General features: G+C 58.2%; 7 protein-coding genes across 7 annotated transcripts; 3 read left to right on the forward strand and 4 right to left on the reverse strand.

The window, feature by feature from the left end:
* Positions 1-163: 163 nt before the first annotated feature.
* Positions 164-968, forward strand: OSTLU_13807 (predicted protein; the record flags this gene model as incomplete). The annotated part of the gene is made up of 2 exons (XM_001415506.1): positions 164-268; positions 576-968. 2 exons carry the CDS (start codon positions 164-166, stop codon positions 966-968), a joined length of 498 nt encoding a protein of 165 aa, XP_001415543.1.
* Positions 969-1,356: 388 nt separating this feature from the next.
* On the forward strand, positions 1,357-6,384 carry OSTLU_13808 (predicted protein; the record flags this gene model as incomplete). Its single annotated transcript, XM_001415507.1, has 1 exon — positions 1,357-6,384. One exon carries the CDS (start codon positions 1,357-1,359, stop codon positions 6,382-6,384), a length of 5,028 nt encoding a protein of 1,675 aa, XP_001415544.1.
* A 344-nt stretch (positions 6,385-6,728) lies between these two features.
* On the forward strand, positions 6,729-7,112 carry OSTLU_40307 (predicted protein; the record flags this gene model as incomplete). Its single annotated transcript, XM_001415508.1, has 1 exon — positions 6,729-7,112. A coding segment is annotated over one exon (384 nt), but the record flags the coding sequence as incomplete, so codon positions are not given.
* An 88-nt stretch (positions 7,113-7,200) lies between these two features.
* OSTLU_8524 (predicted protein) lies at positions 7,201-7,677 on the reverse strand (the record flags this gene model as incomplete). The annotated part of the gene is made up of 1 exon (XM_001415833.1): positions 7,201-7,677. A coding segment is annotated over one exon (477 nt), but the record flags the coding sequence as incomplete, so codon positions are not given.
* A 1,014-nt stretch (positions 7,678-8,691) lies between these two features.
* OSTLU_28962 (predicted protein) lies at positions 8,692-9,781 on the reverse strand (the record flags this gene model as incomplete). The annotated part of the gene is made up of 1 exon (XM_001415834.1): positions 8,692-9,781. One exon carries the CDS (start codon positions 9,779-9,781, stop codon positions 8,717-8,719), a length of 1,065 nt encoding a protein of 354 aa, XP_001415871.1. The 3' UTR covers positions 8,692-8,716.
* Positions 9,782-10,126: 345 nt separating this feature from the next.
* OSTLU_39780 (predicted protein) lies at positions 10,127-10,897 on the reverse strand (the record flags this gene model as incomplete). Its single annotated transcript, XM_001415835.1, has 1 exon — positions 10,127-10,897. The coding sequence occupies one exon, from the start codon at positions 10,895-10,897 to the stop codon at positions 10,127-10,129; it is 771 nt and encodes a 256-aa protein (XP_001415872.1).
* Positions 10,898-11,569: 672 nt separating this feature from the next.
* OSTLU_86166 (predicted protein) lies at positions 11,570-13,804 on the reverse strand (the record flags this gene model as incomplete). Its single annotated transcript, XM_001415836.1, has 1 exon — positions 11,570-13,804. The coding sequence occupies one exon, from the start codon at positions 13,802-13,804 to the stop codon at positions 11,570-11,572; it is 2,235 nt and encodes a 744-aa protein (XP_001415873.1).
* Positions 13,805-13,887: the final 83 nt, after the last annotated feature.

Raw genomic sequence — 13,887 nt, forward strand, 5'->3', positions numbered from 1 at the left:
CCATCGATCGCGTCGTCGATCGATCGATCGCCCGCCAACCTCGATCGCGGTTCGCCGACGCCGGGTTCGCGAACCTCGATTTTCGCCCCGCGCGGTGGCGCGCGGGGCGGTGCGACGCGTCGGCGCGCGGTGCGACGCGCGTCACAACACGCGCGACGCCGCGATGAGCGACGACGAGCACGACGTGGAAACGTTCGAATCCGCCGATGCGGGCGCCTCGCACACCGTGCCCATGCAGGCCGGGTCCGTGCGCAAGGGCGGCTTCATGGTGCGCCGACGACGCGCGACCGAGGACGCGACCCGATGCGCGATCGCGCGACGGCGGGGGGGGCGACGGGCGCGGCGAAGCGCGCGCGCGAGCGACGCGAGGCAGAGCGATGGGAAAGAAATGCGCGCGCGCGATAGGGGGAGGCGCGGGCGAGGCGCGCGCGCGGTGGGGCGAGGGAGGCGACTTCGCGACTTCGCGACTTGGGGTTTATCGCGGGGTAACCCTGTTTGGACGCGCGCGGGGCGGCGCGAACGCGAGCGCGATGGACGACGACTGACGATGCGCCGGGCGCGATGTTGAATGATAGGTGATTAAGGGTCGCCCGACCAAGGTGATCGAGGTCACGACGTCGAAGACGGGGAAGCACGGGCACGCGAAGTGCCACTTCACCGCGCTCGATATTTTCACCAACAAAAAGGTTGAAGAACTCGTGCCGTCTTCGCACAACCTTGAAGTGCCGATCGTGAACCGGGTAGAATACACTTTGTTGGATATTGATGAGGATGACCACATGTCTCTCATGGATGATAAGGGAGACACGCGTGAAGACTTGAAGCTTCCGGGGGGACACGCGGAGGCGGAAAAGTTAGCCGAGGATTTGCGCACCGCGTTCGACGACGGCAAGGAAGTGCAAGTGACGATTTTGTGCTCCATGGGTATCGAACAAGCTCACGCGATTAAGGAAGTGAACAACTCTTAAACTCGAATGAGTTAGATGATTTCTAAGGAAACGTTGAAGTAGAAGAGCTGGAGACGGCGGCTTCGGCGTCGCGTGGCGACGGTCGCTTTCACTTTCGCTTTCGCGTCGCGAGACCGCTCGTCACCGCATCTTTACAACCCTCACATAAACCGTTGTCAGTACAAAAAATTCTGAGTATTATCATCAAAGCGCGCACGCCACGACTGCCCCGCGGCGGTAGATTGTTTCCTCGAACGCCTCGTCGAGCCGCCGGCGACGCGGCCCGCACAACGCGTCCGACCCTTCGACGCGGCCGCGCGCCTCGAGAGCATCATGATAATGTTTGCATCGACGCCGACCGCCCCCGGCGAGTCGCAGGCGTGTTAGAGCGTCACAAACGTCGACGTAAATGTCTCCACGGGCGCGGCATTTCCGTTTCAAGCGCCGCGCACGAGCCGTGCGATGCGCGCTCGTCGCGCTCTGCGCCGCCCTCGCCGGCGCGGTCGTCACCGCGACGTTCGATGTGCTCGGATGTCACGATAACGGCGTCGTCGGCACGATCGTCGGCGCGGGCGTCGAAGGAATGCGTGACGGACGGTTTGAAAAGAGTTTTCTGCGCGCGCCCGCCGGCGCGGCGTGCAACGCGACGGTGTGCTACGTCACAGAGAGTGGGAATAACGCGGTGAAAACCATCAATATAGCGAAGAGTGAGATGGTGATGTATGCGGGATCGACGGCGGGCACGGCGGGGTCGACGGACGGAAAGGCGAAGGCGTGCGCGGAGAAAGGCGAGACGCAGGCGTTGTTTAAACAGCCGGCGAGCGTCGTGCTCGTGTCGCAGTCGAGCTCGTATTACGCGGCGGGAGATGTGCTGGTGGTGGATAGCGGTAATAACGCCATCAGGCGAGTGTCGGGGGATGACGTGAGCACGTTGATCACGGGACTGGCATTTGCACCGACGGCGATGGTATTCGACGAGAGCGACGGGGCGATTTATTTTCTAGGATCGTCGCAGAATCATGTGTCCAAGATAGCGTACGGGTCTGGGACGGTGTCAACGTACGCGGGCAGTCAAGGGACGTCGGGACTCGTCGACAACGTCACTCCCTCGAGCGCACGCTTCAACGCTCCTGAAGGCTTGGCGCTGGATGGCGCGAATCGCATATTATACGTAGCAGACACCGGAAACCACGCCGTTAGGGCGATCGACTTATCCACCGGAGCGGTAACGACAGTACTGGGCGATGGGACGATTTCTGCAAGCGGTGCGGTACTCGATTCTGACGGTATACTTTCCACCCCAGCACGCTTCAACTACCCGGCGGGGATCGCGTATAACCTCGATTCCAGCCTCAGCAGCGGTGTTCTATTAGTCACGGATCGGGGAACGCATCAGATTCGTAAAATAATTCTCACGGATGCAACAGCATCGAATGCTGCGACGGTGGTGACGGTGGCCGGAAGCTACACCGGAACCTCTGGTTTCCGAGACAGTACCGTGGGAAGCGCGGCGTTGCTAAACAAGCCGGTGTCCATTTCATACGTCAGCGGTTCAACATACGTGGTTGTCGACCAAGACAATCACGCAATTAGAAAAGTCAGTTTAGAGGCACCGGTACAGATCACGTTCACGATGCAATCGGTGGCGGATATCGAGAAGACGGAACAAAGTCATGATTTGGTGATAGAGGAGTACGGCTCGTATTCTGTCAACGGACCTCCGTACAATGAGACTACGCACTTCTCGGGTGTTTTGACGTATTTTGGCGAGATACACGAGCTCGTCATGTGCGCTTATCCATCGGTTGAATACTTTGTGAAATTCGAAGGCGCCATGCAAGCCACGGTCAAGGATGCGAGTTATTTGTACTTCGGGTACACGGGCGCGACGGTGGATAACAGCTTGGCACGCACCTTTCGGATTCGTGGACCGGGATGCACGGACGCTTCGGCGCCTAATTATAATCCGTTCGCCACGAGTGATGACGGTTCGTGCGTGAGTGGGGTACAACTTCGCTTCACCGTCGGAGCGTACGGCGTCATAGATCATGCTGTTTACGAATTCGAAGGACCAGGATTTTACATCTCAGACTCTTTCGAAAGCGGAAGTGGGGAAGCTCATTACGAACAATCGATAGATTTCGACTTCATGGCATATCCAGGAGCGGTGTACATTGCAACTTTTTACGGTGCACTGAATGCTTCGTTAACCACCGTGTCCGGCCAGTCGGGCTTGGGAGCGACGTTGATCACATACTGGACCTACACGTCGAGTCAAGCCAGCGACCAGAGTGTGCAGCGAGCTCGGGTCATTGGGCCAGGGTGCATCGACCCATCGTATCCATCGTATGATCAGTATGCTTTGGCCTCGGACGAAGTGAATGCATGTACCTTTGCGAGCACCATGCGCGTCGTTCTCAACGCCAGCGCGTCGGCAGAGTCGTGGTACGATTTTGGCTCCATCGTAGGCACCTCGGACCAAGTCGCTTCGGTCGATGGGATCTCATTGGACAACGCTACGGATCAATTTGTTTTGGATATGTCGGTAACTCCCGGCGTGTACGAGTTTGAATCGTACGGAGATGTTTCGGGGGCAATTCAACAATATGACTCTGGTTCTTACACGAACCTTCGCACTTGGCTCGGCACTGATAGTTCACTCAGAACCGATTCATACGGATTTTCAACCACAACAGACTCAGAACGTATCACAGTCTCGTTCCCGTTCACGTTTTCACTGAATATCGGCGCGAACGGTGTGGTGGGATATGCTGGTGGTGTACTCGTTGGCGATGACGGTACGTCAAGCGTGACCTTCGTCGAAGGTTCGGTTCCGGCGCTAGCCACCATTACATCGACGTTTACACAAGTCGCATCGTCGACCTCGATAAAGAATTCTTTATGGTACACGTCGAACACTAATATTCTTGGCGTGTCAACGTACGTCATGGCACTCACGCCCACTGGATACCAGCTAGCCGTCTCTGCTGCGCTTTCGCTAAAGTATGACAAAACTGGAGTGCCGTCGCAAGAAGGTAACGAAAATATAGTCCTTTTCAAGGCTTCAGACAGCACAATGCAAGATGCTATCACTTTGTATGGTGCTACTTTCGACGCCGCAAACGGCATCGCCTCGGCAACGATTGATTCCATGGGTACTTACGGCGTCGCGTTTAGAGCAACGGTGAGAAGTATCTCGCCGCCGCGTGGCTGGCTCGACGGAGACGTCACGGTGACGTTGGATGGTGTCGACTTTTCGTCGCTGAGTACCGTAAATACGGTAACAACGTATCAAAAGTGTCGATGGGGTGAGACCTTCACAGTCGCAACCACTGTAGCTTCGAGTGATACTCGATCACAGCTTTCAGGCTCGGACAGCACCATCCTGGGTACGAAGATAAATGCCGTGTCCTGCCAGTCACCGGTGGTGGCATACGCTGGATTTACTATCGTAGAGTTCCATGACTCACGGAATGGCATGTCGAGTGACACCAGATTTGTTTACTTACAAACCGCATCTCCACAAGTTCGAGCTGTCGTCCCGCCAGAAGGCGTCTCGTCTGGTGGAACCGTCGTCTCGTTATCCGGTTCATTTCTCAGAGCTGGCGCCGTGGCGTCTGATTGGGAAAAATACGATCTAGACACCACATTCTTCGCAAATAGCGGACCAACCACAGTATCTTGCGTCTTTGGCTCAACAACGTCGAGTGGCATCGCCGTGTCTTCTGCGTTCGCTCGATGTGAGAGTCCGCCGTCGACCACGACTGCGTCGAAGACGTTGCGTGTTGGTGATTTATCCCATCAAGTGGCTGGATATGGCGTCTACACGTACGTTACTGATTTCGATGCCGGCATCACAACGTCAGCGTATGAAGATCATAGCGGAGACAGCTCGTTTACCGATGGTGGAGTCGTGGTGGACTTGTACGCTGCGACAGGATCTCTCACAAAACAGCGCAACTCCTTCTACGACTGGAGGTGCTTGTTTGGCACCGTCAGCGTGGCGGCGAGACGCAAACCTTACGGCGACTTGAGCTGTGTTTCTACATCGATAGCTAGAGGAACAACTGTGGACGTGCGACTGGTGGGTCCTCTCGGGGAACACTCTCTTTTGCTCGGTAACATCACCGCCGCTACGATTGCGAGTACGTACGTCGACTCGATTGTAACTCTTCCAGGAACTCCAAAGATAGTGGAAACGATCACTATCATCGAGAGAGCGATATCTCCGCCAGTCTGGGAGCCTCTGAAGTGGGTTAGCACCGCTCACGCACTCGTTGCGACACCAGGCGGAAGTTGGTCTGGTACAAGTCAAGGATACGGCCATGGTACGTATGGCGTCGCAAATTGTACCTTCACCACGGATGCGGGCGTCGTCACGACGAGGGTAGCGAACATCATATCGTCTGCGCTCGTGGTATGCGAGGCGCCTATCACTGCGGCGGAAGAATGGTATTCACTTACTATTACGAGCAACGGTGTATCATCTGGATCCCCAAGGACGTCGCTCAAGGCTTGGTACGAACCTGTGACTCGATCGGGGAGCTACTCGCTCGGCGACGTCGTCGACGCGTGGCTGCCTTCGGCAACCGCCGGCGGAGTCGTTATTCGACCGTATTTCTTACCCTCAAGCGCCTCATCAGTTTCTACGCTGTGTTATTTCGGCGTTTCTATAGATCCAGTGGCGTACTCATCCAGCGTGTGCACCGTTCCCAGGTCGCTCTCTCCAGGCTTCGTCGCCATCACTTTGGGCGTCGCCTCGGTCGGACCAAGTTTTGCGCATCAGATCGAGATTCTTGAGCCCGTGCACGCGAGCATGGTTTTACCGAGATTCGTCGACGCTAACGGTGGATCGATCGTGGACATTATGGGTAGAGATTTATACTCCGGACCTGGCGCGATGCTCATATACTGTGCGTACAAGGATTCTTCAACGATAATCGAAGCCGTCTTCGTCTCGTCGGGGCTGTTGAAGTGCGAGACGGGGCTCAGCAGCAACACCATCTACCGCGATCAGAAAGATTTGGGAATCGGTCGATACGGTGACTTCTACGGTACCGAGCCGATCGAACTTTCGTTGTCACCGGGAAAGGGTACTATAGCTCTTGCAGCGAACGTGTTCGGCTTGCAAACTCTGCTGACGCCCACGGTGACGGCGGTTTCCCCCGTCGCGTCGTCGGCGCAAGGCGGCGCCATCTTCGCCGTGACTGGTACACAATTCGCCTCGCAAACTGGCTATGCGAATTGCGTCTTTGGCAACGTCTTCGTGGCGGCCATGGTCTACAACTCCACGTACGCCGATTGCGTGGTGCCATCGCTGTATCCGATGCGAACGTACGACGTCTCCTTCGCCGTGACGGGTTCGGCCGGGCAGCGCGAGTTGGACGTAGGATTCGCCTACGCCAACGGCACCGCGCTCGCATTCAGCGCATACTAGAAAAAAAGTCATTTGTAGCATTAGCTTTTCGCATTCGTCGCGTCCGCGCGCGAATGCGTTGTAACTTTACATTAGAGCCGCTCGCTCGTCCCGTCGCGCCGAGGGGAAGCTCCACGGTGCGTTCGAACCCGCGTCACTTCCCGCGCGCCAGTTTCGAGTTCACGCGACGCGAACCATGGCGAATGCGATGCAAAACATCTGCGCCAACTTCGATCAAGTGGGCAAGGTGCGCATCGCGCGACAGCGCGCGCTACTCGACGTCGACGATTATGATTGCACTTTAATCGCCAAGAGAGATTACCGCGCCGTACGCGCTCGACTGACGCCTTCGCGATGGCTCTCGCGCGCAGGCTTTCGCGGAACACTACTATAACACCTTTGACACCGACCGATCGCAGCTCGGCCCGCTTTACAACGACACGTACTCGATGCTAAACTTTGAGCACAGCGTCGATCGCCCGGGACAATTCAAGGGCAGCGCCGCGATTGTCGAAAAACTCCGAACGTTACCGTTTCAACAGGTGAAGCACCAAGTGGTGACGTTGGACACGCAACCATCGCCGAACGGTGGGGTGGTCGTGATGGTGTGCGGGAACTTGCTCATCGACAGCGAACAACAGCCGCAAAAGTTTTCCCAGTGCTTTCAACTCATGCCCACCGAAGCCGCCGGGCTCGCCCCCGGCAGCTACTTCATCTTCAACGACGTGTTTAGACTGAATATTGGATGATCATCGATGATTCCTATATTTTAGACTAGCTCGCTATTGCAACAAAACCGCGACTCCGCGCGCGTTCGACCCGTCGTCGTCACACCGCCGTCTTTCCCGACAGGCACAAATCAACCTTCTCCAGCAAATTCCCATTCTCCAGCGCCGCCGCCACGCGTTCCTTATCGTTCAACTGTTTATTCACCGCCCTCTCGCTCGCGTGCGTTCCCGGCGCGATCACCACGTCCACCTTGAACCTCCTCGGCAGCGTCCGCAGCAGCTTCACGCGAATGCTCAGCCCGATGAGCGTCGCCATCGAGCAGTGCGGCACCGTCGGCGTGAACTCCACCCGCACCCGATTCCGCGCGTCATCGCACTCGATCGCGCTCGCGCCGACGACGTTCAGCCGTTCGAGCGAGTACGGGTGCTCGGGGTCGTTGATGTCCCGCACGTGGTCAAAGATTTCGAGCGCGTCGACGGCGTCGCGCGTCGTTTCGTCGCCCTCTCGCGCCGCGCGCGCGTCGCGCGCCGACGCGCGGTCGCGCGCGCGCGCGTAGACGATCGGTTCGGGGTTTATGAAGCCACCGCGCGCGTCGTCGTCGTCGTCGTCGGCGTCGGCGCGCATCGTCGAACGCCAATCGAATCGAACGCGCGACAGTGACGACAGACGGCGACGCGACGCGCGGATGACGACGACGACGGCGACGGCGCGCGCGGCGACGACGGCGACGACGGCGCGCGCGGCGACGACGGCGCGAGGCCGCGCGCGGCGCGCGAGGACGACGCGCGCGGCGCGGTGCGACGGCGACGGCGACGGCGAGGACGACGCGCGGACGACGACGACGACGACGACGACGCGCGGACGAAAGGCGCGCGGAGGGGAAGCGCGCGCGATGGTGGTCGGCGCGAACGACGCGGACGATGGACGGCGAGGTCGGCGCGAGGTGCTGCGCGCGCTCGCGGTCGGGGCGAGCGCGAACGCGGCGGCGGGGTTGGCGAGGGACGACGCGGGCGAGGCGAGAGCGGACGCGGGCGAGGAGGGAAAGCGCGGGTTGACGCGATACGTGGATTCGAAAAAAATGTTTGAGTTGGGATACCCGTCGAGTTGGGCGGTGGCGAGCAAGCCCGGGGCGGAGGTGTTGTTTAAGAACCCGGAGGCGAAGTATAGCAACATCGGCGTCACGGTTTCGCCGGTGACGATTGATTCGCTCGGTAAGTTTGGGAGCTTGAGTGAGATTGGAGAGAAACTGGCGCAGGCGGAGAGTAAGAAAGAAAGCACCATACCGGGCGGGGTGAGCGTGTTGAGTGAGACGGAGCGCGTGGGGGCAAAATCTGGGGCGACGTTTTACGACTACGAGTATCGATTGATCACGACGCACGGGAATAAGCGTATTTTCACTTCGGTGTCCATCGTGGACAGCACGCTGTACATCTTGAATGCCCAGGTGTACGAAACAGCCGATCCCGAGAATCCAACGGAGGAACAAAAAGCCTTCGACGCCAAAAACATGGATTTGTATAAACAAGTCGGGGCTACGTTTGACGCGTCTAAAGCCATCTTTTTAGCGTAGAGGCCAAATATCTAATATTTATTCATTGAGCACGCGTCGAAACGTTGTCTACTACTACGCTGTCCACTCCACGAATCCATTCTCTTGATCATACGTCCAGTATTTATGTTTGTCGGTGAAGAGTTGCTTATGATGATCGTAAAACAAATCTGAAGCTTGGCAATAGTACATGCCGTCATCAGCTCTCCACGCGTAGCCCTCGGGAACCACGACCGGCTTGCAACACTTCGCGCGAGAAATGAGCTCACTCTTTTCTGCGATATTGCCCGCGACGCTCCCACCATGCGCTTGAATGTACGCCTTGAGGTTTTTCACGCTCATTGAAGCGAAGTTTAAGCCGCTAGAGGGCGGCGGATCTTCAATCTTCGACGGCTCCACCTTTGCCTTCTTCGCTGCTGGCAACGAAGGCTCGGGTGCGACACCTTCATCGTCGTCGCTATCGGCGAACATGTCTTTACCAGTGTCTTCCGTCAAAGTCGTCGTCGGCGCGTACAGGTTTGCTGCGCGCTCGAACGCCTCTTTACGAAACGTGTACACTTCGTATTCCCCTTGACCCATTAGTGCGCTCGAAAGCTCCGTCAGCTTATCAAACACTTTCTTTTCTTCATCACTCATGACTTTAGCGGGCTTGCCTTGATTACCACCGCGTCCACCGCCACCTTTTTTCGCGTTCCCGCCGAGACGCTTGAGCGCGCCGAGCACTGTTTCCCCTGGGTTCAAATATCCAGCTATTTCGCGCTGCACCACGGCCACCTCGCGCTCGCTCATCGATGTCGCCCCCTCTTCCTCTTCAAACGCCGCCGTGCTTCGTTTGATCGCGCCGCTCGCTAATCTCTCGTCAACTTTTGCATCTTTTTCTAACCACAAATCCGCCTCGTCCTGTTCCTCGGCGTATTCGACGTAATTCCCATCGTCATCGAAGTACCCTTCCTGTCGCTCTTTATCCAAATTGAACGCCATGAACTCCGATTCCTTCCCTTCATCGTCTCCCACGAGCGCCTCTTCGGCATCCTTCACGTCGTCGCGCGCGTCGACGTCGTCGGCGTCCCGCACGCCCGCCGCCCACTCAGACCTCAACAGCGCGCGCGTCTTCGCCGCCCCGCTCGCCTTTCTCGCCATCGCGGCGTCGTCTTCGTCGTCATCTTCCGCGAAAGACACCACTTTTTTACCGTCCCGCGCGTCTTTCGGTGCGTCGTCGTCGCTATCGCCGCCGCCGCTCGGTAAAACGGTCGCGCGCGGGACGTCGGATTTCGACTTTGCTTTTTGGCCCTCCTCGAGGACGCGGGCGACGAGCTCGGCGGTGGATCCGGGCTCGTGCGTCGCGATGGCGTCCTCATCGTCGGAGTCGACATCGTCGAACGCGGGACGCTTCTCGCGACGCATCGTCAGTGGGGGACGTGAGAGCGAATGTGAGGCGAAGTTGCGCAGGCGTTGCTACAAAGTTGCCGACTCCGGAGTGCTGTACTACTTCCAAGTGATGATCGCGTTGAAGAACTCATCGTAAGATAACGAGTCATCGCCATCGACGTCAAAAATGTCGAAGACGATTTTGGCGACTTCGCGACTGAGGTTGACGCCGGCGGTGCGCTTGGCGATTTTTCTAAACTTTTCTCTGGTGATGGGCGCGCCGGAATCGGAGATTTCCTTCATCTCGGCCTGGAACGCCCCATCACCGTGTTTTGCAATGCGAGCAAAGGCTAGGAACTCCGCGCGGCTGACTCGATTCTTAGCCTCGCGCCCCGGAAGTTCCTTGACTTTTTGCAAAAACGTCGCGAGGTGGTCCACCTTCGAGCCCGCGACGAGGGCGTATCCAAAGTCTCGCGGGGTAATGGAGCCCACGTTGTGATAGTCGTAATGCTTGAATTCTAGGTCATCCATTTCCCAGCGAAGAGTTTGAAGAAACGAGTGAAAGTGCTTCAACTTTAATCTCTTGTTGCGCTTCGGGCCAAACAAATAATCCAACAAGCCTTCGCCGACTTCGTCCACTCTGGCGACCCCCGTGTCCAAGCCCGTACGCATACCAGTTGCGTGCTTGACTTGCGTGCGCATATCCTTCATCATCGCCGTGAACTCTTCAACGTCTAAAGCACCGGAGCCATCGACGTCGTACCTGTGAAACGTCGACGTCGCTTGCTTCCGATCCGTCTTCAACAGCGTCATAAAGAATAAATACTCCGCGAAATCAAACAACCCGTTGTTATCGGTATCGAAAAGCTCGAATAACTTACTGCGCATCACTTCTGTGCTCACCTTCTTCCCCAGCTCAGCGCTCCCATCCGTTTCACCGTGCAATTTCCCCGCTCGCGTCTCCCCGCTGCCCACCGCCGGGTGCAACGGTAACAACGATCGCACGAGATCGCTCAGCGTCATGTACGTGCTCCCATCTTGATGTACGCTCGCGAAGTAGTCAAAAACTTTTTCAGGCGGTGAAAACGCTCGCAATCGTCGTTCATAGCTAAAGAACACATCCTGTTTGTACTCGTGCGAGAACCCGGAGTTGAGCTTGCCGAACTCGTTCGGGTAGTACTGCGCGCGTCGATCAAACCACTGCTGCCACGTCTCCTCCGGCCTCACGAGCGGTCCGTACGTGCGATCGAACGCGACGCCACCTCCCACGAGCGCGGCGACGCCGAGCGCGGCGCCGAACCCACCACCGCCACCACCACCGCCGTTCGCATTCGTGGAATTATGACGCGAGATAATCGCCGACGCGCGCGTCAACGCGGTCGCGTGACCGCGCGCGGTGCGCCGCGCGATGACGCCGAACATATCGCGCGTTCGTGTCGGCGCTTTCGAGACGGCGCGCGGGCGCGCTCGACGACGTGTGCGGAGACCTCACGCATGGTTGGCGTTGGCGCGAGTAATCCAAACCAGAGCGCGCGGCGGCGAGCGAAGTACAAAAGTCAACTACAAATGTCTACCGGCCACGCGGTGGGGCTCGGGAATGAGCGCCTTGGTGCGCGATAATCGAGCTACCGTGACGAGCTTGTTGTCGATGGGAATGCTCGGATCGGCGAGCTCCAAGACGTCGATGCGCACCGAACGCCACTCGTCTCGCGAAAAGAGATGTTGATGACGTTGAATGGCCTGGTACAATGAATTCAAGGCGTAAATTAACATGCCTTGCTGCACCGATCGACGCTCAGCGATCTTTAAGCTGGTTAAGGCGCGCTCGGCTTCGTGAAGGAGCATGCGCATCTCTTCCCGATGTTTCGAGCGACGACGATGAGCGGAGAGCGAGAGCGACGCCTTCATCGCGAGCACCGTGGTGTACATGCCGAGAGCCGCGGGAAAACAAGCCATGAGGGAAAAGTTAAGGCGGTTCGCCCGCATGAGTTGATCCATTTGCATCAACGCACCTTCCATCTCTACTTTCATGACTTGCGTTTGTAGGAGAAGCAGTTGCATGAGATCTCCTGCGAGCATGTTCGTCAGCGGACTCTTGAGTTCTTCTTCGACACGAGCCGTCACGAGGCGCGTCGGGTCGGGGGTGACTAAGACCTTTTCTTCGCCCTCACCTTTGCTTCCGCCGCCCACGGACTTGTATGCGCGATAGAGAGATTCAGAGTAACCCGGTCTCGACGCTTGTTTCGTGTATTCACCGAGCATGCGATCAAGAGACGCCTTACTTTCTTCCAATCTCTCTATCGCGTCGTCCGGGCGATCTGAGACAAACGCCGCCTTGAGCTCATCTCGCAACTCTTTCACGGGATCGAGAATGCGCATCTTCAGGAACGTGATGAATGCAGCCTTCGCCGCGTGTAACGTGTTATCCAGATCATCGCTTCCACACAGGCGACTGTGACGAATCATCACCGTCGTCGAAATCACAAACGTCGCGCTGCCAATCGTGTACAGCAACCACCGTCTGACGTGCTTCGACGGCTTCGCGTGAACCTCCAAAGCATCGTGCGATGAGTCGCGAACTTCCGACCACTCTTGCTCGACGCGATTCAACGCCTGCCAAATCGTATCATTCACCTTTGGCAGAGAAAGTGGCCGACCGTTGACGACGAGAGGCTGTCGGAAGCGATGCGCGACCGCGGCGTCTTCGGGCTGCTTGCTCAAGTCCATGCTCGCCAACCGCTGCAAGCGGCTCAAAGGACGCGTCGGTCCCGGAGACAGATCGCGATCAAAGTCACCACTCGATCGCGTACTCGACCGTGGTGTGGGCTCGGGCAAATCGGGCATCATATCTCGCAACCGCTTACCGTGACTCAATCGATGCAGAGACTTTAACAACTTTGGCGAGTCTCTCGCCGCGAGCCGCGACGAATTTGACACTTTTGCCAAGTCTCCCACGGTTTCTCTCGACTTCGTCGCGTACTCTTTCACTTGTTCTAAACACTCTAATAAGCCATCCGTGGCCTCGATGATCGCCTGCCGCGTCATCTCTCTCGACTCACCGCCCATGCTCGCGCTCAACGAACTCTCCCCGCTCGCGTTTGCGACGGTGTCCGCGTGATGATGCACGCGGCCGACGACGCTGGCCAAGCTCACCTGCAACTCATTCAACGCGTTCACTCGCCCATCGATGATCACTCGCGCGCTCGCGCTCGGAAGCGCAAACTTTGCGTCCGTCCCGTTCAACGCCGCGCGCGCGTGACACCATAAACGATACGTCCCTTCCCTCGCGAGCGCCACGAAATTACTCGGCCCCGTGTTGAACAGCAAAAACCGCGCCTGCCCGCTCGGTCGATCTCTCAACACCTCCCAAAAGCTCAGCGAGCTCGTCGCGACGTGTAAATCAAGCAACAACTCCCGACTCATGTCCTGCGCGAAAAACAACGTCGCTCGCGCGGCGTGTCCGAGGTCGCTCGCCTCGCTCGCCTCCTCCGCTCTGCTTTCGTCGCCGTCGAGCGCCGCCGACACCGCGAACGCGTCCCTCCACCACACCGCGCTCGCGCCCGTGCGTCCATCCTTATCGAAAAACACCGGCAGCGATTTCACCGCGCGCGCGCTCCTCGCGCCGCGCTCTCGCGCCCTCGCGCGCGCGTGCGTCGCTCGCTTTCGCAGCTCCTTGGCCACGTCCCAAAACGACCCGTGCTCCCCTCGCGCCCGGCGCTTCTCCTCGGCGGCGTCCAGGACGTCGCGCGCGACGTCCCTGAACAACCGCCGCACCGGCGGTCCGTCGCTCGCCATCGCGCGTCGCGAGGCGACGCGCGTCGCGCTCTGGCGTCGCCGCTCGCCCGCCGTCGCGTCGACCGGGACGGTCGCGTCCCGCA

Source organism: Ostreococcus lucimarinus, chromosome 1 (assembly GCF_000092065.1).
Source record: "Ostreococcus lucimarinus CCE9901 chromosome 1, complete sequence".
Taxonomy (NCBI): domain Eukaryota; kingdom Viridiplantae; phylum Chlorophyta; class Mamiellophyceae; order Mamiellales; family Bathycoccaceae; genus Ostreococcus; species Ostreococcus sp. 'lucimarinus'.